This window comes from Drosophila subpulchrella, chromosome 4, assembly GCF_014743375.2.
Source record: "Drosophila subpulchrella strain 33 F10 #4 breed RU33 chromosome 4, RU_Dsub_v1.1 Primary Assembly, whole genome shotgun sequence".
In the NCBI taxonomy this organism is placed as follows: domain Eukaryota; kingdom Metazoa; phylum Arthropoda; class Insecta; order Diptera; family Drosophilidae; genus Drosophila; species Drosophila subpulchrella.
This window is the reverse complement of record NC_050608.1, coordinates 1031154-1055914: the sequence shown is the minus strand read 5'-3', so window position 1 is coordinate 1055914 and position 24761 is coordinate 1031154. Positions and strand designations below refer to the sequence as shown.

General features: G+C 37.0%; 2 protein-coding genes across 4 annotated transcripts; one reads left to right on the top strand and one right to left on the bottom strand.

Annotated features, from left to right (window-relative positions):
• Positions 1–993: 993 nt before the first annotated feature.
• Positions 994–4823, bottom strand: LOC119558078 (NADH-ubiquinone oxidoreductase 49 kDa subunit). The gene is made up of 6 exons (XM_037871299.1): positions 4640–4823; positions 4430–4554; positions 4258–4367; positions 3996–4197; positions 1817–2004; positions 994–1760 (listed from the first exon to the last, which is right to left on the bottom strand). The coding sequence occupies exons 1-6, from the start codon at positions 4735–4737 to the stop codon at positions 1071–1073; spliced, it is 1413 nt and encodes a 470-aa protein (XP_037727227.1). The 5' UTR covers positions 4738–4823; the 3' UTR covers positions 994–1070.
• A 3085-nt stretch (positions 4824–7908) lies between these two features.
• On the top strand, positions 7909–24730 carry LOC119563161. Of its 3 annotated transcripts, none has more exons than XM_037876441.1 (5): positions 7909–8097; positions 12469–13349; positions 13665–13975; positions 14048–14671; positions 24675–24730. In XM_037876441.1, the coding sequence occupies exons 2-5, from the start codon at positions 12616–12618 to the stop codon at positions 24713–24715; spliced, it is 1710 nt and encodes a 569-aa protein (XP_037732369.1). In that variant the 5' UTR covers positions 7909–8097; positions 12469–12615; the 3' UTR covers positions 24716–24730. The 3 variants fall into 3 exon arrangements, with proteins under 3 accessions (XP_037732369.1, XP_037732352.1, XP_037732361.1); XM_037876424.1 differs by lacking the exon at positions 24675–24730 and adding an exon at positions 16701–18223 and having other exon boundaries at positions 7910–8097; XM_037876433.1 differs by lacking the exon at positions 24675–24730 and adding an exon at positions 16701–18223 and having other exon boundaries at positions 7975–7990.
• Positions 24731–24761: the final 31 nt, after the last annotated feature.

Below are 24761 nucleotides of genomic sequence, written 5' to 3'. Positions count from 1 at the left end.
CACTCCAGGCAGATCCCCCTTCATCAATGCCATTTCTTGGAAATGTAGTAGAATTCAAACATTTTTCCTTGAGCGCTACCCTGCTTTCCTCGATTGATAGATCTGCAGACGGGCATCAATTACACATTTCACACACACAATTACACCAAACATATAATGAGAGTAAAAGTCGCGCAGTTCGAAAACAAACTTTTTCGAATTGGTCAGCCGCTTTTGAGCAATTTGGGTACTGCATTTCCGCCCTTCTGCGGAACTCAAGTAACGCTCTAAAGAAATTTTCATTTAACGAGATAATGGAACCAAAACAGATACAGTACCGCAATAGATAACATTGTAAAGTTCAATTTTCTTAGAATCCGAAAGTTTTATAATTTTGTTAACACTAAATCCACCAATTATCCTTCCCCGCTATCTTTTGAAAATATTACCGCAATAACTGATCAGGCAATAGCCTATTTATTTGCCACGTTTTTTTAAACGACTTATTCTACTTTACCTCATTCTTACACAGTATCGAAGTCGAATTTGATATTCTGTCCAACCTTAAATGAAAACTCTCTGCTTGTTGATCTTCATCGTGTTAAGCCGGTCTATTCGCCTGGTCCCGATTGAGTTCCTGGGTGCGCTAGTAAACGATCTTGGCGTTCTTTTTGACCGAAGACTGAATCTTTTTGGGGAAAAACTTAAAATCCGTTGCTCCAATCAAGATTATGTTTTAATCAAGGCGATATCCATGACCAACATCTTACGTTCTTTTTTAATTTCTAGCAGTTTTGTTAGTTCCAATTTTTAAAGATTTGTAATATATATACCTTTTGATCAGTCTGTTACCAGTTTCGATACGATTATCGTAGCATATTTTAAATTCTGCGGCTGTATATAGTAGTCTCCTCGCGCACACTCCCTGTGTGATTTGTCACTCCGTGGACTGTCACTGTGATTCAGCAAAAATTTTAAAGAGGTCCCTCAGTGTTCTAAAAAAGTACAAACGAATTGCGTTTCGAACGTATCAATGGTTTTAATATTTATTAGCATTTTCATTAGGGCACATCCTTAAGAAAAATAAAAATTTATCTATCTATCTCCCCAAACACTACATCCAAAGTACCAATAATGGCAACGACGTCAGCAAGCATGTGCTGCTTTCCAATCTTCTCTAAAGCTGCCAAGTGGGCGAATCCCGGGGCTTTGATTTTACAGCGATATGGACGGCTCGATCCATCTGATATAAGGTAAACCCCAAATTCGCCCTTTGGAGCTTCAATTGCCGTGTAGGTTGCTCCGGGAGGAACTTGATAGCCTTGGGTAAATAACTTGAAATGGTGGATAAGAGCCTCCATAGACGTCTTCATTTCGGATCGAGTGGGGGGTGCTACCTTAGCATCGTCAGTTTTGATTTCTCCAGCAGGCATTTGATTTAGGCACTGATCAATTATTCGCAGCGACTGGCGCATCTCCTCGACGCGGCAGAGATATCGGTCATAACAGTCGCCCTTGGTGCCGATAGGCACATCGAAGTCTACCAGATGGTACGCATCGTACGGCTGTTGTTTGCGGAGATCCCACTTTATACCGGAGCCCCGCAACATGACGCCGCTAAAACCGTAGTTCAGAGCTTCCTCTGCCGTTACAATACCAATGTCCTCGGTTCGCTGCACCCAGATTCGGTTCGTGGTCAATACATCCTCCACTTCGTCTAAACGCTCGGCAAACTTTGATGCAAACTCATAGATATCGTCCATTAGGCCTAGAGGCAGGTCCTGCAATAGAGCGTCAATAAATAAATTTATTTCTAACATGTGTGCGAGTGCATTACCAATGACACGCCACCAGGACGGATGTAGGCAGCATGCATTCGGGCACCAGAAACTCGCTCATAGAATTCCATCATTTTCTCCCGCTCCTCGAACAACCAAAAAAAAGGCGTTAGAGCACCAATGTCCAAGGCGTGTGTTCCGACAGCCATTATATGGTTTAGAATTCGAGTGATCTCGGCAAACAGAGCTGGATCGAATACAACATACGAAAGGGAGTACTTTAGCTCATGATGCTTACAAAATTTATAAATAATCATTTTTAGAAAAAATAATTACAATTCTATAGGCATTTACCGTACTTAAATAAAAGATAAGCGAGAATGGTAAAGTCGAGTGTCAAGACCACTATACAACCGCTACTCCACTAGAGAGATTCCACTACTTGCTTATTCATTTTAATTGGATGGTGCGATTTGAATAATGTTTGGCATGTAGGTCGGTATTGATTATATTTAACAAAAATTCAATTTAAACTTTAAAAAGTCTAAATTAATTCGAGCGCCAGAATGATTTTAGCACACTTCCTGCAAAGTGTCAGTTCATTAAGGAGTTATGACCAAATAATATAGTCGCCACTATGTGGCGCCCTGCAAACTCGGAAAAAGTCCCTTTGCTGCTTTTATATCTGCCATGCGCTCCCTTAGCTGAGTGAAGGGTATGTGATAGTCGAAGAACTCGACTATAGCGTTATCTCTTGTAATACCCGTTACTCGTAGAGTAAAAGGGTATGGCATAGCATAGCCTTTTATATAGTAAATATCACTTCATATTGATTAGGGCAACAGCTCTCAGCAGAACTATAGTAAATATATATATATATACGCCATAGTCGATGGCTTCGATTATTAGATACCCGTTACTCAGCTTAAGAGGGTGGGAGAGGGATGGAGATATGCTTAAAGGAACTCTACTTTTTCACTAGCACACCTAGCCTATAGCCACCTAGCGCAACTTATCTTCTTTATTTATTGCGCCATTTAGCCTACAGCGCCAACTAGCTGATTTGCTGCATGTTGTTAGCAATCTCGATTGAATCTGCATGCATATACACTCTTGGGAATATGATTTTTTATTTTAATATTTCAGAATTTTTAATAAAATTGTTAAAAAATCAGACGACCAATCTAACGCCCACAAACTACTGTAACACTAAAACCTGTCTAGCGCCCACATTCTTTAATATTTACTAAAAATTCAAAGGAGATTTTGTTCTACATGACAAAGATTATTCAAATCGGAGCAGCAATCGATCTCACCTTGAAAATAAATATCGCTATGCATTTTTAAAGGAATAATATAAAATTATATTCCTAAGCCACAAGTTTTGTTTTCTCAAATGCCGATAACTTTATCGTAATATACACTAACAGCTGTCGAAGTAGGAAGAAACGGTGAGAAAATAAAACATTCCGATGACGAAACGATAATTAAGACTCTCCGAAAACCAGAGCACTTAAAAATTAAAAAATAAGGTTATTCTTAAAACGCAAAACGTAAAATGAAGTGAAAACTGGAGCACACTAGAGCAGCAAAAATATGTAAGATGAATCCAATTATATAGGCCACATAATTTAAAATGTCGGCAAGCATCGGTTTTCTGTATTCTATACCGAGGAATCTGTAAGTGATTTTAGATTGGTAAGGATATTGGAATGCAGATATGTATTGATCAATCAAATCTATTTTAATTAACTAACAAGGTATACGAAATCTTCAAAAATGTTGGGGCCAGACCGAATTTAGCGTTATGGGCGTGCCACTCCGCTGAGACAAACATGCGCTGCCTTAGAATCCCTAGAATATGTTCGCTTTATAGCTGTTTCTCTCATGTTCTTTATTATTCGCCTTTGCAAACTTCCCCAGTGCGCTTAGTTAATACTTGTACTTCCGTCCACAGGGATTTGGTTTGTATTGTCTTTTACAAATCTTCGTTATTTCTTTAGTTGTTGGAGTATAAAGAGACTATCTTAACCAGAAGAATCCACGGTCTTAATGGGAATAAATTGCCTTATGGAATAATCAGGGGTGCCACAGAAATCGCTAAGTCGCCTAAAATGTATATTAAGAAAAGTACGCCCAATGGGTGCTCTGCGGTTTCTGTGAGAAGCTTTAAATCCCATTACCTTACGAACTTGCGATTGCAATGATCCCCTTATTTCGCCACTAGTTACTACTTACTTCGAATATACTTCGCTCGGAGGGGCACCTCGATGTTGAGAAGCTTTTCCACAGCCAGAGAATAGCACTGTTCGTTGCACATCATGGATACGTAATCTAGCCGGTCGAAATAGGGCAATGCTTGGGTGTACGTTTTGTACTCGATGAGCTTCTCAGTGCCGCGGTGCAGCAGCCCGATGTGCGGATCGGCACGCATCACAGTCTAAAAATAAGACGGTGGGATGTAGATCTAGCTAGTAGAGCTGCAGTTACCAGCTCTTACCTCTCCATCCAGCTCCAGCACTAGACGCAAGACTCCATGGGCCGCGGGATGCTGGGGGCCGAAGTTTAGAGTCAAGTTACGCACAGACTTCTCGACAGGCGTCACCTTGCCTAGTAGAGAAGGGAATTCAAAGCGTTAGGCCACGGGTTAGCTTGATAGGTTAGCAACTAACTGTTCCATGGGGGCACCTTCCAGAGCGATGTCACCTCATCTGGATACATCACTGGGCCGCTAAACTGCTTCATGAACTCAGGGTCTGGATACCATTTCGCAGCTCCGCGGCGACTTTCATGCCCACTAAAAAAGAGTGTTTGGATAAGAACGGTTTAGAAAAAAAGAGTAAGTCTCATATTTGCGCATTATGTAAGCAGATACTCATTACCTTAGCGCGGTCGAGCCTGCTGGAACAAATTGCGGCCGCAGCCTCAAGTGGGACACCCCCGGAACAAGGAATCGCCTCGAAATATTGGCAAACGCCATGCTGATAGCCAAGTTCCTCTTTTAATGTTTTTAAATTAGCGTTTCAGTAGGCTAATACAACCAAAACGTTGGACGCAACCGATATTTCCAAGAAGTATCGAAAGTCGATTTACACCGGCAAATCAGCTGCAGCTTATATAGTGTTCACAAAGAACACGTATTGCGGGAGTACTTAATACCCTTTTCACACAGAGGAGGGAGACCTACTTCCTAAGAAATACTCGTGCCAAAAAGAAACGAAACGAACACGCCAATCGATTCCGTATTTCAGTATTCTTATTCAGTATTATTACGAGTGTAGGTGAGATTTGTACTCGGCGGCTCGGAATTTTTTTGGGAAGGATATGCATTTGGACGTTAATGGCGCGTTACAAGAAAATTGTTGTTGGTTTAGGACAGCGGTCGGCAGCGGCCTATTAAGAGACCATAGGGAGAGAGCACGTATAATCCAAGCTGTTGCCCATTATTGTTGGATTTCACCGACAGGAACCAATACCACAACTGGGCAAATTCGCAGAATAAATGAAGTGCTGGAGGAGATTTACTAGATAATTCCAGTGGTAAGGAACATGCCGAGTGGAACTTGGCTCCCTATATAGACATTCTGCCGGGAGTGTCCTCGCAAAGCTAGTAAGTTCTGGAAAAAAGGACGCCCGCCAAGGGACAGCTGGAGGAGCCATTACCAGCCATTGCCAGTTTGCAGCATCAACAGAACAACCCCGTTCCAAATCACGCTCCCACTTCCTCAAGGTCCAATATACCTTTTGGAAGCGGAGCTGTACTACAGATGCCGCGGGGAAGATGGCGAGGCATCGGTGGGACGAGAAGGAAGCTTTAAACTATGAACTAAACTACAAAAATAAAAACATTCGTTGAACATTCCCTTTACTTGTATTTCTTTGTGTTCCAGCAGACTCTTCTTTTTTAAATTGCTCCAATTGATTTGTTTTCCGTTTGTCAACAAACCCAGCTGCTTGACAGTAAGACCATGCCACATGAATGGTCACACTACAAAGAATAAGATTTTTCGACTTGGAAACTCTTAGCCGATCTGAGTACTAGGCTTTACCGTTCAGTTCTGCAGTAGAGACGCGGTGACATGTCTGAAGTCAAAAAGCTTTTTTGTTTTTTTTGTGCCTAAAACGCTGTGCCGCTGTTGACGTCAGCAGAGAAGTCGGTGCAAAATTTGTAAGGAGTATATCGAAAAAAACAGCTACTATAGTTTTATAAAAGTAAATTAATTTGATTATAGTAAAATTAAGTAAGTTGAATCTACTTATAATGTTATGTTTACGTATTAAATATTATTATTACAATATAATTTTTTATTTAGGTTAAAGAAATTTAGTCCGTTAAATTTAGCTTAAGTATTTAAAACATTTTAATACTAACATTTTTAAAAAATTCGTATTGTGTTTTCTACTCAAGAAGACTTGGTGCATTCTTTTTGAGTTATTAAGACGGAAGCAAGCCATTTTAATTGTGCGCAGCAGATTTACTTTTTTCGTTCCTTAAATTGAATCAAATAAAGTCAGGTAAGTTTTACATTAAGTTTAAGATGTTGTGCTTTGATCTTAGTTTAAAGTACGTAAATTTTGAAGATGTTTTATCGGTTCCGTTATACACAGCTCTAAAAGGTAAATATACAAATAAACAAGTAAAACGCATTTTTTTGGTTTTGTCCAATGTAAAAACAAATGAAGGAAACATAAAACTAGGCTTACTAACAATAATTGTCCTTCAACAGAAAACCAAATGAACACAATTTAATTAAAATGAATTTAAAAGTAAATAAAAATGTATGTATTTTAAATTCTATATTTTCATAAGTGAAAACTCATTGGAAATATTCTGAATTTCACAAGTGATTTCACGTGGGACGTGTCACCTGCAGGTGACAAGCCGTACTACAAATGAGTATAAGGAACAAGTGAAATCCCGAGTGGCTTCAAAACATTTTTATTTGAATTTTTACTTGTGAAAAAGCGGGCATCTCATACAATTGTCTATATGGAGTGTCACTTGCTCTTCAATCGTGCAAGGTGACATGTCCCGCCGTATTCACAAGGTGATTGACAAGTGAAACTTTTTTTTTTTAAGTGAAGGGCTAGTACTCACATCGACGAAAACCGCGAGCTAACCATAGGTGAGCGAGAGGCAAATACGTGGCTTACGCTTTTTGTCGAGTCGGTGTTTTAGCGCTGTACTGAGATGAGCTAAGGAAATACCAGAAAAAATACTTGATTTAGAGAGTGCATTTCAATGAACGCTGTTAGCCGCGCTCGTGAAAAAGCGGATTGAAAACAAAAAATAACAAGAAAGGCACTATTTTCGGCAAGCCGAAGTTTGTATACCCTTGCAGTTATAATTATTAAATTTAATTCGAAATTCCTAGATATACAAAAATTGATATCCCCTATAGTTTGTTTCATATTATTTTCCCACCAATCTTTCGATCGTTCCTATGGCAGCTATATGATATAGTCGTTCGATTTTGATAAAATTAAATTCAAAACTAATTAAAAAATCTTATTTCCAAGCGTAGGAGGTTATATGTTAAAAAACACCAAAGTTCGAAGTTCTCCAATCACTTCCGGCAAGCAAATGTTCATCTACCACTCCCGACTAACTGTCCAACGATGCTCAGGAACAACTCTCATTTGATTTGATTTATCCTGTGTGTACTTACACACAACTTTCGGCTGTAACATTTTTATATATATATGTAAGCCTTTTGAAGCATAGCGCAGCTGAAACCGTTAAAAATTAAGAATCACTATAGTGCAGTACAATAAAACAATCACTTAATTATTTAATTTATAATTTATTATGAAAACTATGTTCGTTACCAAATTTATAAAGAATATGGGTAAAATTTATATTGACGCACATAAGAAACTTACGCAGAATAGGGCCTGTGTGATTTCATTGGTACCACCCTACACTTGTTAACCTTACAACTAAAGTTATAATCTTATTTTTCTAAAAAGCCACGGTAACTGCTGTTCACGTCTGCTGTTATCGGATGCCGAATGTGCTCTGTTTCAATTGTTTCACTTGGTTGGTTTCTGTGCGATGAGGCTATTAGCATTGAAAACCATGATAATAATCGATGGTTTCGTGAATATCGATACCACAAAATTGTTCCAAACATCGATAGCATCGAATAAACATCGATTTTTGTTCCAGCTCTAGACAAGTTTTTTTTATAAATAAAATAGCTCTAGAAATACATTATTTATACAAAATAATTGTATGTAATCCAATTATAAAAACTTGCCGTTAAAATGAGTTGTTTTCGAGTACCTCCCTTCAGACGCAAACCTGTTCGGGACCTAATTTAAACATCAAGTGAAAAATGTAATTGGTTAAAAAGTGTACCTAAACCGAAAAATTTATGTGACATAGTGTTACTTTTGGTTTCTAATTTTTACGCCTGCCATTGATCTTTTACGAACAGCCTCAAACTAATTTGGTTTAAGTGCAAATAAGAATGCTTGCTCAAAAGTCGAGATGTCTGTGTATACATACATACTGAGTTGATTCCTTCTCCACTGGGGACTGTGTCGTCACTGTGTATGTATACAGAAAACGTCTCTTTTGCTGTATACATACATATGCATTCGTATATCTTTCCATTGTGATGTTTTAGGACTTTAAGGAAAAAATTAATAGAACCTTTTAATCGGTTATGAATGAAAACATCAATTCAACTTGCACCTACATACAAATATGAAATATTAATGTGGTGGATCCTGCTGTCTGTAATATATAGTAGTATATATAGTATAGTATATGCTTATATATTCTTGATCAGCATCCCCAAGGAAGTGATATGCCTGTATATATGTATGTAAATATATATGTACACACACGCAATGTAGTAATGTAGTAATTTGTATGAAAGTTGAGAAACCGACAATATTCGCCAACGAGCAAACGATCAAATCCATTTTGTTGTTATACCCTTGCAGGTTTATATAATATTAGTCAGAAGCTTAGAACGCAGCGAAGGAGACGTTTCCGACTCCATAGAGTATATAATATATATGTATAGTATAGGTGTTCTTGATCACTAGACTGGTCGATCTGGATAAGTCCGTCTGTCCTTAGGTGCGACATGCATTTGCCTTCCGAGTAATTGCTCCCCGATTTTGGGTAAGATTGGCGCCTTGGATAAGCCACGCACCAAGTTTAAAGAGCCAGTTTGAGTCTCTGTTTTGGACATATTGGGATAGTCCTTGAAGTTCAGAACTCAGACATTTATTGTGCTCTAATGCAGCCATCTCTGTAGAATATCTTTCACGCTGAATTTCAAATGCAATCTCAAGAATCGATTCTTGTGTTTGAAGTGTAGATGTGTATGGGCTTGACTTTTTTAAGTTTAAGTTTCCGATCAGGAAGCCTAAGGAATACCCTCAATATTTTGCTATAGGAAGAAATTCGATCAAGCATTATATCAATTACTGTTTCACTACAATTCTGACTACATTTGCTACCTCTTAAAACTACCATTTTTAAAGCAATTTCTTATCTATCGCGGAGGTCCCAAAACCTATGTAATGCCTCTTCCAGCCCTGTGGTACGAGCAAGATAGCAACGACTTATCTTACTAGTTCACCGCCTGCGAACCACCCAAATTGGGGTTTTATCAGGAATTGTAAGCCAGGATCTAACGAAAATTAATAGATGTTGCTGGAGTAACTGTTGCTGAGTAGACCAAGAAAATGGCACATATGAGAGGCTTAAACTCTGCAATTACTGAGAGCTTCATTGATGATCAAATATTGGCAATTCCTGATATTTCCTGTTGAGTATGCTTCAGCGATCCCCAAATTAACTCATCTTAAATAGGATGGGCATGTTTCAAGTGAGTGATTAATGTCCTTGCAGCTTGGGTAGTTACAAATGACGCATCCGCCAGTTGAAGGCTAACCGTGTTTTTTTCGGTGGTTAAAAAAACCGGCTAAGAATAACTCAACATTGCTCCCATGTTAGTAGTGAGAAATTAGTTTGTTTATCCAATTCAGATAATACGAGTTGGATAACAACTTTTAATATTTCAGTATCTGATCCCAATAAGTTAAATGATTTCCTAAGAGCAGTATTGGTGTGTAAAATTGATCGGTGCGATGATGGATCTGATTTTGACATTGGATGAACGTTTAAAATGTTCATAATAGAAGAGTTTTTGGATAAGTTTCCTCTGTTACTTGGAAAGATGCAAAAGTTTACCAATTTTGGATCTAAACCCCTAAGTGCTGTGCCAGGCACAGTGTGTCTAAAAGGCAGGTTAACAAATAATTGTACTTATTAATTAATAATAGCGAGGGGTCATTATGTACTAAGTTTGTAAAGGCAGCCATAAATCGTTTATAATGGCCGTAATTTCCATTAAAGTTGGCAAACGGTGGTGCTGTTTTTCGTTAATGCACTTCATAATTTTTGATTTAACCGATATATAAATATTTCCTCCAAATCTCTCCGACCACTTAATTAATATCTTAATTCTTATTAACTATTTCTTAATTTGTACCTGTATACTAACAGCTAGCTTTGCATTCGAGAATATTGTGATCGACATCAATTATCGTGTCGAGTAACATACAAAAAAATAAAGTACGAGTATTTCGCTGTTGCCCGAAAGCAGTTAACTGTTCTTCAGTTGTTGATGGGCATATTCATTTTGACGAACGAGTAACCTGAGAGCCTGACTTAACTCGCTAATAGAATCAAGTTCGAAATGTATAAGTAAAATTAGATCAAACAAAAACACCTCCTAACGAGGTAAAAATCTAGCGACGATCGCACCTTCAACAAACAAAGGTTCTGATATCAACTTTTGTGACGGAAATGAATTACTAAAAATGTACTAAATAAATTCACTTTATAAATTTTTCTCATTCGTTCACCCGCCAAAGTCGAGTTATTTCAAATGAGACGGAACTAAAGTATCTTGTGTTAAGCTGTTTAACATCATCTTAAATTTCCAGGACCCTAAAATAACGTTTTGGGACAAACAAAATAAAATTTTCATTTTTAGAAGTCCCCCAAATCTTTTTGGCGTATAAATTTTAGGCGGAGTATCGGATTTTAACAAATGGAGTGTCACTCGGCGCGTATTTTACGTGAGATACAACTAGAATAATGAACTTGTGCTTTAATCCCTAACGGTCACAACAGTTAAAAATTTCACTTTTACACTTTCACCGCTCCTTCTCCCAAACCAATTGTTTTTATGGATTTTATTTTTGTACTGCAGATTTGCACTTCGGTTTCTTCCTTCATTTAATTCGCATTCATACAAGTCAATCAAAACAGAAATATGTACAGTGGACTACGAGCACATAGAACGAAGGCACAGCCTACATTGCTCTATAAAAATCTATTGAATTTAAAATAATATAATAGCACGACTGATAACATTTCATGATTCTGGCTGTGTTGTATGAATAGGGTCTATTTTTATTTCAAGTGTTGCAGAGTGCATGAAATTCATAACATAAACATAGTATAAACCCTTTGCTCCCACAGAAACGATCGAATATAACTAGCAACAATTGATAATATTTCGCGCAGTGTAAAAGCTTTTCAGGCTAATCCTTCCAAATTTTCATATACCTGTTACTCGTTAAGACAGATTCAGATTCGATAACAGATTCCAGGATTTCTGTATAGCTAACCCGTAAAACACAGAAGAGAAAGATCTAGTAAACGAAATATTATTTTCAAATGTTTGAGCTGGTTTCTCGAGTCCTTGAAAAAGTCCCTGCAAGAATAAAAGAGCTGATGAACATGACTTAAAAGCAAAATACATTGTCGACACGATAAAGGAAGTCGACTATATGTGAGATTTGACGAGTTTGTCATCTGACGAGTAGTCACATTACTCCCAAAATACACTAGTGGGCATAAATAATTTGACAAAACAAAAGTTAAATGTACTCATAATTTAAACTTCATGTACATGTTGGCATCGATGGGAAGGTCATTTAAATTCCGTTTGTATAATACAAAACTTTTCTTAACCCATTTAGGTTACTTATTGATAATGTCGAATTTTTGATGCTAGGTTTCTCAAAAAAAACTTATAGTGTCTGCAATAATAATTTTTTAAAAATCTCTGCTTATATTTTTTGTGCTGGCGGATTTTAATCAGCGAGAATTTTTTGGAAGTTAACAGAGTAATCTAAGATAGAACAAACATTCTGTAAAAATTTTTTAGAAGTGGAAACTTATGTTTAGGAAATTGAAATCCGTGTCAGTCTTCCAGAGCTTAAGTTTTTAATATTATGTTTTTGGCGTATTGCTAAAACCAGGGTGTTATTAAAAAAAATCGATCAATATGAGCAATTATTTCCCGTTGTACCTAAATTTTTTTAAAAATAGTTATTCCTGTTACTCGTAGAGTAAAAGGATATAGTAGATTCTTTGGAAAGTATGTAGCAGGTAGAAGGAAGCGTTTCCGACCCCTAGCCGAGTCGATCTAGCCATGTCCGTCTGTCCGTATGAACGCTGTGATATCGGAAACTATAAAAGCTGCAGTACTGGGATTACCCTTGCAGGTTCTAGAGACTCCTGCGCAGCGCAAGTTTGTTCCGTCACGGGATCGCGGGTAGGTGGCGCATTATAATCTCGCTTTGTTCCCTTAGCTGAGTAACGAGTATCTTATAGTCGAGGTACTCGACAATAGCATTCTTCCTTGTTTACTTATTATTTCACTCGTTGCAGATGGAGCAAGACACACACTGGTATGTGACGACACGGATATAGCTGTAAACCAGTCATCATATTTGTAGGACTCAGCTATCTTGTACAGATCGGGGCATTCAGCAAGCTATCCAGGATATAAACATCTAAAAGAAAATTGCTATCGGAATGCAAGAACGGGTTAAAGAGCTACGCCTTACTGTGTGGTCAAAGTCACAGATTCAAGATAGTAATCAACGGTGCAGTATGGTGGTTTGCAACAAACGATTAACTTCCACTAAAGTGCTTGGCGACTCACAGCAACCACTCTTGTTAGCCCTCCCAAATTGCAAAACGCGTCGCCAGCAGAAGCATCATAAAGTACAGCTGTACTCTGGGAGCCCATTGAACATCAAGCTGTACGCGTCAGCGAATATTGAGGGTATTCCGAGAGCACGGAATCAGGCACCAGCGACGACTAATAATCAACAACCAGCTATGCATCGAAAGACTAAAAGCAAAAGCAAGCTCGAAACATCCAACAACTTTTCGACGCTAGATTCATCAGGTGATAGTGATATTTATCCATCCGCAGAGAATTCATCGGCATTAGTGGAATCAGTCAAAAAATGTGAAGGAACTTCTACAGAAATAGGAGTAAAGACTTCACAGCATTTCCCACATATAAACCAAATTACAAAAAGCCAGAGTTGCCGCAACAACAGGATTAGAAACAGAACCCGCTCCTATTCTTCGCCTTCGGCCTCAGCGGTGAGATGCAAAATGATGATTCCATTACCAACGTTTGGCGCAACATCTTTTGTTACTTTGCTGACTTTAATTTGTATGGAAACGGTTTTGCTATCAACCATGTCCAGTTGCGCCAAAACGTTCTACATGCATTGGAATACATCGAACAGCATGTAAGTAGAAAATATATTTAAGAGAGTCGTAATATCGAGGTGGTCACAAATTAAGCACATTCACCTTTGGGCGTAATCATCTTTATTTATTTCCGTTACTCGGAAGGTAAAAGGGTGTAGATATAATGTAGATGTTTGTGTGCACATTATATTTTATTCCATTTGTCAACAACTCCCGGCACTGTCGGACTATTAGTGAGTAAGTTAATTTGGATAGCTGAATATCGGGTGCACGATAGTCGAGACACTCGACTATAGCGTAATTTCTCGTTTTAAAAATAATGTTTTTATTTAATTACACTTTCTTATCCACAGATTTCGGATTGATAATACCGATCATATAATCGATGTTAATAAGGGCAACCTTGCATTTGAGTTTGATCAGGTGCATATAATATGCCCAGTATATGAGCCAGGAACTTTTGAAAATGAAACAGAGAAATATATAATTTACAATGTGTCTAAAGTGGAGTATGAAACATGTCGCATAACAAATGCAGATCCGCGAGTAATAGCTATATGTGATAAACCTCAGAAATTAATGTTTTTTACAATAACTTTCCGGCCATTTACACCGCAGCCAGGTGGCTTGGAGTTCCTACCTGGAAATGATTATTACTTCATTTGTGAGTTCGGTTATATTACTGCCATTCAAAGATCAAATACAAATAAGTCTTGTTTATCTTTTCATCATTTAGCAACTTCATCTAGGGATGATTTATATCGTCGAATTGGAGGTCGATGCTCCACAAACAATATGAAAGTAGTCTTCAAAGTGTGTTGTGCCGCCGAGGACAAGAACAAAACCACTGCGATAAGCAAATCTATATCAGGTGCAGACACTGGAGGAGCCATTAATGTCAATATAGCAGCTAATGATGACAGTCATGTCCATAGCCAAGGCAATAACATTGCTATTGGAACCAATATTGGTATAAATGGAGGCGTAATTTCTGGAGGACATCAATCCGCTGGAATACCAATCAATCCAATCAACGGCAATACCAATATAAATGGCATTGCAACTGCTATTAATTCAAACATTGATCAGTTTAACCGGATACCGATTCAACCAAACATAATCGGTAACAATGCAGGAACCAACGCCGCTGGTCCTGGAGTTGTTAATGGTGGAGGCATTATTCTAACTCCTGGACATGGTCATGGAAACATCAACATGCTACAACCAGGACGCGGCGGAATGAACGTGGCTTATCCCGGACATCACCACATCCAAACAGGGATCAGGATAAATAATGTACCGACGCAGCACAGCTACCCACCTCACAAGGGTAATGTTAACAGCAATACTAACCCAAATGGTACGTACAGTACAAATGTTGACCACATTTACAAAGAAAAAGCAAGAAAGAAAGGGTAACGTTGCGAAGCTTAGAATATATATTTGACCTTTATCTTTTTTGGCTTAAACAAACCAGCACTGGGGTGCTCTATCCGTATATATATTGAAAATATTTTGTAGAACTAGTGACTTCAAACAATTGAAAACTTGAAAATTTTTTGTGGTTTTTAAATTTAGTCCAGCGGTTGGATATTTTGTCTTTTATTTTTGTGAGTAATTTGCTTATCGATGTGTGTGTGACGACTACTGTTCTACGAGCAGACCGAACGCCGCCGACCGCTAATTTAGTCTATAGACTAGCACATAGAGGTTATAATCGGGGATGTGAGCCCATATATAGTTTTCTTAGGGAAATTTGATCCGCTGTTTTGATCCAAGTTTTGAATTAAACCGAACAAAAAAATGGATAGATACGTAAACTTTAAACATTAAGTTAGGTTGTATTTTAAACTAATGCATCTTTTTACACAGATCGGATCAATTACAGTGGACAACAAAATTTACCTTTTAAAAGGTGCAAGCCTGTAATTTTGTTCAAACCGCGATTTCACAAATACCACACGTTAGAATCAAAAACTAAGTGTGCTTGATGATGATATTGTTTTTGTTTTTAATGTATGATTTATGGCCAGCTATTCTTGTTTTAAATTTGGGCTTCGTTGTTCCAATGTATGTTTTGTTACAAGACTGGGCGCCATGCATTTGGGTGTGTGCTGGTGACGGCAAAACTATACTGGCTAGAACGTTGGGACTTGGGACCGCCCAAACTCGGAAACTTTAAAAGTTAGCAAGTTGTGACTAGGCATGCAGATTTTAGAGATTCTTGCGCAGCGCTAGTGTATATGAGCAGGGCGCCAATTTGCTAATAGCAATAAAGTTATAATTTTCGATGAAAACATTCCAAATGTTAGTTGCTTTTCTTTTTGTTTGCTGTGGGTACTGCTGACCAGGGATATACGGTACTCACAACATTCTCATAATATTGTGAAATGTACACACTCTACCGAAAGTGAATAAGTACACCTTTTTGGAGTTGCAACTCTTCGTACTATGCGTACCAGGTGAATCACCAGTGACGGTGTATATGGCACCAGTGACGCACCATTGGAATTCCATATAGACATTTGTATGGGATGACCGGCACAGAACATGACAGGTCACCACGTGACATGGGTTTGGTGATTTCATCTGTGAAATAATGTAAAATGTTTTGGATAAAAAAGTTAAAAATTATGGTTTTCAATTTTTTTTATTTGTATTTACATTTATATTACCGCATTTTTTTTTTTTGATTTTTTCAACTTGTTTATTTTTAGTGTATTGGATTGTCTTGCGAAAACAATTGGCAGGGTCGTTCGGTCAGTCGAATAATCTTGAAAAGAACCGCCTAATTTTCTTCTGTACAGTAGTGTACTCTAAACAGAAGAGGAGAAAAGGAAATGCTAGTAAAATATTTAAAGGCAAATATTTATACCCTTTACTCGAGGAGTATAAAAAAATATTTGTCACGCCCACAAACCGCTGCTTGCATATCTCCATCTCCCTCCCGTTTCCTTTCCTTTCCATACAGTTCTCCCATTTTTTATTTGAATTTTTAGAAGCGTGTTTATCACATCGAAAGCCCTGAGAACAGATAACTTCAACGCTCATAAATTTAGTTTTTCTCAAGATATCATTACAACTTAACAGCAAATTTAAGGAAAGGCATCAAAGCTATTTATTTAACGGCGTATCAATAAAATTGAGTACTATCCCAGCATTATAGCTCCTATAGTTTCCGAGATTTCAGATCTAGTGAACTTGATGAACTTTATAAGGTCGGAAACGAGTCTTTCTACCTGTTACATACTGTCTGACGAATCTAGTATACCCTTTTGCTCTACGAATAAAGTGTATAAAGTTAACGTCCTTTCTAGTTAAAATTTCTTTATAATTTAAAGATTTATCTTTTTAAAAATTAAACGTATAACATTAAAAAAAAATTTCAGATGAGCACCACCATTACAACAAACATCCCAACGAGGTTGTAAAGAACGAGGAGCTAACATACAACAGAGGCACAGCGCAAGCAGATAAACACATTTTCGCCTTATGGATCTGGATCTTGTCATTTTTTCCACTGCCATCAATTCAATCTTGCTGTTTTTCCGCGTATTGGATAAACTCATCTTTAGTATTAAGCATTGTTGCGATCCTCGGTATCCACTATCTAGTGGAAAACGTGTTACAAACCACGTATCAGCGATATAGGCCTGGAATTATAGACTTAGGTCCAGCTTCTAGCTTGTTTGACCAGTAACTTTGTAATGAACATCAGATTTTGTGTGCCCCTACTCATTTACGTTTTAACAATTCCAATATCCCTTATATCTTTTGTCACTCTTTTCAAATTATGTTAATATTGACAGTGATAAAAAGTACTGGATTGGAAAGGTTGGAATCACACGATATGCTTACTGATATTGATTTGGAAAGGTAATTGCAATTGACCGAGTTAGTCTAACTCAAAGTTTAATATAATAGATCAGATAGAAAGGAGAAAGGTGAAATAGAATTAATAAGTAAAACAATTAAATATATCAAGTAAATTAACAGTTAGTAATAGTGGTCTAGATATAACTGATACCGCATAAGAACAGAAGGAGGATAGCAGAATGTTATTGCAAAACAGATCAGATGCAATGCAAAAGGCCAGGTATAAAAAGCACTTGCAATTGTGCTGAATGCATACCACCACCAAGTGCCTAGCCACTATGTCTACTGTCCTCCTTACAATTGTGTCCTGGTTTTTTCGAAATCAATAATTGGGGTATACAAGAAATGAAGTGTATACCCATATGCAGAAATTATAAAGCGATGAAGAGATTATCAAATCATTACAGCTATAGCTTTAGCTGACTGAGTGACTGTCAGTTAAAATGATCATTCCGAAACTCTCTTGTCTTATCTAGGGACATACTGGAAGAAATGACCATAAATAGGAAAAAATGTCTCACAAAGAGAGTAGCATGCCTTCGGAATGGCTTAGGTGGATTAGAATTTTCCTTGTCCCAGGAAATGTGAAATTCCAAAATTGTTGGAAAAAGCCACATACTTAATCTAAATATGTTCTCGTGCAAGACCCTGTACGAAGAATATTTCGACTGAAATTAAAAAAAATTTATTAGCAACGCTTATTAAAAAGCACGTAGTAAGATAGGTATAAGTTATTTAAATACAGTATAATGCAGATGGCGAATGACTACGCATATGTAAATGTAATCGTATAAGATCAAATGAAACTTATGTATGTGTGTTTAGTATGCATTGATGTATATTTAAAATCGTAGTAGGTATTTTGAATATGGTAAAGGTGAAATTCAAAGAACTCAACTATAAGTTTTATGTTCTTTTTATACCCGTTACTCGTAGAGTAAAAGGGTATACTAGATTCGTCGGAAAGTATGTAACAGGCAGAAGGAAGCGTTTCCGACCCCATAAAGTATATATATTCTTGATCAGGATCACTAGCCGAGTCGATCTAGCCATGTCCGTCTGTCCGTCTGTCCGTCTGTCCGTCTGTCCGTCTGTCCGTCTGTCCGTCTGTCCGTCTGTCTGTCCGGATGAACGCTGAGATCTTGGAAACTATGAGAGCTAGGCTATTGAGATTTGGCGTGCAGATTCCTGATCTTCTTACGCAGCGCAAGTTTGTTTCAGTAGAGTGCCACGCCCACTTTTACGCCCACAAACCGCCCAAAACTGTTGCTCCTACAGTTTTGATGCTAGAATAAAAATTTTAACTGAAATGTATTGTTCTCATCAATACCTATCGATTGACTTAAAAAAAAGTTTGCCACGCCCACTTTATCGCCCACAAACCGCCCCCAAACTTCAAAAAATCGTAAATATGAACGTGGATATCTCGGAAACTATCAAAGATATAGAATCAGGATTTCAGATTTAGATTCCGAACCTTTGTACGCAGCGCAATTTTGATACGCGAGTATGCCACGCCCACTCTAACGCCCACAAACCGCCCAAGCCTGTGGCGCCCACAATTTTCATGCTAGATACAAAATTTTAACTGAACTGTATCGGTCTCGTCAATACCTATCGATTGACCAAAAAAAAAATTTTCCACGCCCACCCTAACGCCCATAACGCTTAAATCTGTCTACCGCCGGTAGGTGGCGCATTTCAGTCTTGCTTTGCTGCTTGCTTATTTCCATTTCCCTTTGGTCCCTTTAGCTGAGTAACGGGTATCTGATAGTCGAGGCACTCGACTATAGCGTTCTTTCTTGTTTGTTTTGTTTTTATTTAAGTTTCTATTTAAATAATACCATTTTATTTTGTAAATGAACCAAGCAGTATAGAGAAGTGATTCTTAACATTAAATAAAATATATATGTATATACATGAAGCATACACATACTTACTTATATACAAGAAATGTTTAGGTGAAACGTTATAAACTTTGTAAATTTAATATAACTTAACTAACAATTAAAACAGAATGAAGTAAGGGGAAGATTTAAAAATCGAATAATATATAAAAAATATATTGGGGCACTTGTGCTACCTTTGTGTGAAAATAAAAAGGTTACAATTTATATACATAGTCTATATATAGTGAATAATTCAATATATTAGATCGTGATTATGTAAGCGTGGGTATAATTTAATACGAAAAACATGTGTTGATACTGTCGCTAAAAAAATTTGCCCCAGCGAGTTAACTATTTACAAATTATAATTGAAGACAGACAGTAAACAGACTACATCCCGTATTTTATCGGTGGAGTGTAATCTAAAATTTTGATTTTGCTGCGACTAAACCGAAATATAAGAAGTTTATTGTGTATTTAGTGTAAGCTTCGTCATTTTTTCATGTTTGGCGTTATTTTCCATTTACCTGTGCTAGTTTATCTACTGCAATACAGCCTTAAACAACTAAAATTCTTTCAATTTCCGGACATTTTAAGCTCTGGGCGAATTGTATTCTTGTACTGCCACAGCAAACCTGAACACTAAACCGAATTTATTACGATCCAACGGTATATGCCGAAACCTAGATTCAGTCCCGTTCTATGAGTGAATACCTTAAAATATGCATTGCTCTACTTAGGCCTGTATCCAAGACTTTCTGTCAATGTGTTGATAGCTTATAAAGATACAAAGCATTTTTTATATTTTATAACTTTACAAGCTGTTTTAACTTTGACAGGATGATGAATCCGGACCGTACTGTTACTTAATCAATTACTTAATATCATACTTACAAGCAACATTACATACTACATACCAACATACATAGATTCATACAATAGAACCGTAACTAACTACATAATAAGACAAGAGTCAAGATAATATAATGAATCGCTAGGATAACACATATTCATACAGCACACATAACATACATACAGTTTTATATTTGAGCAGCTCACAATTCTGATAGCATTCGGCCGCGTTGTCTGCGACAGCAAACAGTAGCAGATGTTTACTAAGTTCACCCTAACCTACCTAAAGTCATTCCCGTCCTTAACAACGCTTTCTTTTTCACGCAAACATCATAATGATAAAGGCATACAGTATGTTTCCATTATAACCAAACATTCTCTGATAGTTAACTTTCAAACTTTTTGTTAAAGTGCACTCTGGGTAATTTTTTTTGTAAACGACTTAAGCGCAAGATATGTTTTATTGTACTAATGATTTTGTTATAAATTTTTTATACACTTACAAATAACTGTTATTATTTAAAATGTTCGACTCTTCTAAAAATTAAAACAATTTAAGATACACAGTTTGACGGCGCTTTATCGTTTGCAAAGAGCATTAGACCTTAATTCTCATTTTATATCTTAGAATACACTGACGATGCACAAAAGAACTGTAAACATATTGCTAAAAACCATAAAAGACCGATCGATCAATGTATATTATTTGATATGATTGAATTCACGCTAGTATGCATTTGTATTTCTATGTTACAGAGAGAAGAGTATAATGTAGTTTTTAATATTAGCTCAGCATATTTATCTACTTATACTGTTTAAGAAGTAACATAAGCAAGTGCATATGACAAAAACTTTGTATGAGCATAACAGATAGCCAAGCAGCAAGTAATAATAGAGGTGTGGCATAAAGATGATAAAATGTATTAATGCAAATAAAAGAACTTTGAATTTACATTTAATTTTAAACTATATTTAATTCATTTGAGTACTTAAAATCTGTAAACATGTAATTTCCCATTGGTAAGTATCTAAGTATCCAATTTTAAGATTTTTTAGATAGGGTTTCATTAGGGGATTACCGCCATATAATGATAAAACAATGATTTCTATAAATAAAAATTCTGTTACGTCACAGAAATGTTTTTTTAAAACAAAAAACTTGACTCACAGAATTTATAGTTTTGTTTGTGGTTCGATGTAAAGGGCATAGGTAATCAAGCTTGAGAAAAGTGCTCCAGAAGATTTGGAAAAATTTTGGAAGAGGAATCTTAAACAAGTACCCAATAAATATGAATTCCTGTTTTCAAATACTATGATCCAATGGTTTACAAATAATCTTCCGCAACTTAAAAACTTATCCTTTGATTTATTTCCTATTCGGTGTTTCGGTATTCGGGGACGTTTGATGAGAACAATATATTTCAGTTAAAATTTTTATTTTGCCTAAAAGATTGACAAACTGCATTTCGAGAGAGAAAAAATCGTCAAGTCACACGGTCTTTATAATCCTTTTTATTGCCCAAAAATCTTTTTAGCGACCAGAGTAAGGCCCAAGCCAGTTAATCAACAGGACTATAAAAAATATTTTAATTAGTGTAGAGCATTACTAAAATATCACTGGACAACAAAATGATCTTTTTAAAAGGTGCACCCTTGTGGGCATTAAATTATGCTAATATAGACGTATATAAGCATATCTGCATACTTCGTTTTTGATCCTAACGAGTGGTATTTGTAAAATCGTGGTTTGTAATAATAATTAAATAATAATTTGCTGAGATGCTTTACTACAGATTTGCACTTAAGGTATCAACATATCCTTAGTCGATCAGCACTTATAGACATTTCAGTAATCTGATTACTGATTTCTGGTCACAAAAAAATTCTATGTGGTGAACAGGCTTTAAAAATACAAGGAAAAAGTTGGTCCCCAAAATATTTTACAAGCCCTTAGGACACTAATCAACATTGTACATCCAAGGATGGAATTTAAAGAATTTTGTTCTAAAATCCTAAAAAGTAACGGGTCAGAAAACAGGAACTAGAAATGTGTGATTTGAAGTAGTAGGCTTTACAAAAAGAAAAGGGGCCTTGTCATTAAAAGTAAAGAGGAGATTAGGAGTTACAGATTGATAAAAATTTATCTTGAGCAACCTTAACAGCAAAACAATGTAATATTAATAAATACCTTTCATAGGCCGCCTAAACTGGGATGCAACCCTCATTTTACCTTCATGTTCTAGTAGACCGCAGAGCGCTGATTGTAACAGTCTTTATTTATAACCTTATTCGAGGTGAAATTGATAGCCTCGACTTCGGTACCCAGCTAAACTTTTCTGTCCCATGCAGGTTGAGAAGAAATTACATTCCCCTAATATTAAATCATTGTAGATCTAACCATGACTTGCGTGAACCTTTCAGAGTATTATGTTCTGTGTAATAGACTTTATCCTTTCTGCCACTCTTAAAACATTTTCTAGCACAGATTCTCTGAAACGGCCGATTTGCTGCTTGCATATCTCTAGGGTTTTTTTCTGAATAGACGAATCGATATAGCCATACTGTCCTGCGTAACGCTAACGCTAGAATACGCAAAATTCAGTATTTAACGAAACCAACAATTTTCCAAATGAAATCATTCCTTTGGAAGTTGTTAGCAAAAACCTGTGCCAAATGAATTGAGTCTAACGCCATCCAGCGACATACTTATTATACCCGTTACTCGTAGAGTAAAAGGGTATACTAGATTCGTCGGAAAGTATGTAACAGGCAGAAGGAAGCGTTTCCGACCCCATAAAGTATATATATTCTTGATCAGGATCACTAGCCGAGTCGATCTAGCCATGTCCGTCTGTCCGTATGAACGCTGAGATCTCGGAAACTATAAAAGCTACAATACTGGGATTTGGCATGCAGATTCCTGAGATTCCTGCGCAGCGCAAGTTTATTTCAAAAGAGTGCCACGCCCACTCTAACGCCCACAAACCGCACAAAACTGTGGATCCTACAGTTTTGATGCTAGAACAAAAATTTTAACTGAAATGTATTGTTCTCATCAATACCTACCGATTGACCCAAAAAAAAGTTTGCCACGCCCACTATAACGCCCACAAACCGCCCACAAACTTCAAAAAATCGTAAATATGAACGCGGATATCTCGGAAAATATCAAAGATAGAGAACCGGGATTTCAGATTTAGATTCCGTAGGCTTGAGCGCAGCGCAAGTTTGTTACGCAAATATGCCACGCCCACTCTAACGCCCACAAACCGCCCAAATCTGTGGCGCTCACAATTTTTATGCTAGATAAAAAATGTTAACTTAAATGTATTAGCCTCGTCAATACCTATCGATTGATTTAAAAAAAACTTTGCCACGCCCACTCTAACGCCCACAACGCTTAAATCTGTCTACCGCCGGTAGGTGGCGCATTTGCTGCTTGCATATCTCCATTTTCCTTTGGTCCCTTTAGCTGAGTAACGGGTATCTGATAGTCGAGGTACTCGACTATAGCGTTCTTCCTTGTTTTTAAATTGGTCAACAGGAGTGGTCAACAGAGGTACTCGACTATAGCGTTCTTTGTATTTGTCGGAAGGTATGTAACAGGTCGAAGGAAGCGTTTTCGACCGCATAAATTATGTTATCTTATTCAGGAGCACTAGCCAAGTTTCGGAAACTAAGAGCTAGAGAGTTGGAATTTCAGGCTTAGATTCTTTCGCTTCGTACGCACGGCAAGATTGTAATGTGAAAGTGCCACGCCCACTCTAACGACCACAAAAGAAAAAAAGTTAACTTCGGCAAGCCGAAGTTTGTATACCCTTGAAGATATATTTATTAAATTTAAAAATACAAAAAATGATATTCCCAAAAGTATAAGATAATATGTCAAAAAACACCGAAGCTATAATTTGTTTCATATTATTTTCCCACAAATTTTCCGCTCGTTCATATGGCAGCTATATGATATAGTCGTCCGATTTTGATAAAAATAAATTCGAAATTTAGAGCTAATTATAAAAAGTTATCTCCAAGCGTAGGAGGTTATATGTGAAAAAACACCGAAGCTATAATTTGTTTCATATTATTTTCCTACCAATTTCCCGTTCGTTCCTATGGCAGCTATATGATATAGTCGTCCGATTTTGATAAAATTTAATTCGAAATTCAAAAATAATTAAAAAGTGTAATTTCCAAGCTTAGAAGGTTATATGTTAAAAAACACCAAAGATATAATTAAAAAAAAAAATTTTTTTCAAATGTTCCTATGCGAGCTATAAGATATAGTTGTCCGATCCGGCTGGTTCCGACTTATATACTACCTGCAAAAGATATAAGACTTTTGGGAAAGTTTCAGCCCGATAGCTTTAAAACTGAGAGACTAGTTTGCGTAGAAGCGGACGGACAGACGGACATGGCTAGATCGACTTGTCTAGTGATGCTGATCAAGAATATATATACTTTATGGGGTCGGAAACGTCACCTTCACTGTTCACTGTTTACTATACCTTCTGCAAGGGTATGAAAAGTCGTTTCACTTCCAAAAACTACACTTTTGCAACTTAACTGAATACCCTAACTACATTGCATTACTAATAATGTTGTATTGTAGAATATTGGAGAAAATTGATTGTCCCAAATTACAGGCTTCGGTTCACGGATATAAAAACTTCGGCATGCCGAAGTTACCTTCCTTTCTTTATTAAAATTACATCCTGAAATCTTAAACTGTCGCGATATTTGTTCCAGAGGCGCCAGCATGCAACTGGTTGGAACTGGTTCCACCGTAGCACCTACAACAAAAATCACTTTCTCAAGGCATCATCGCGCAGCCTC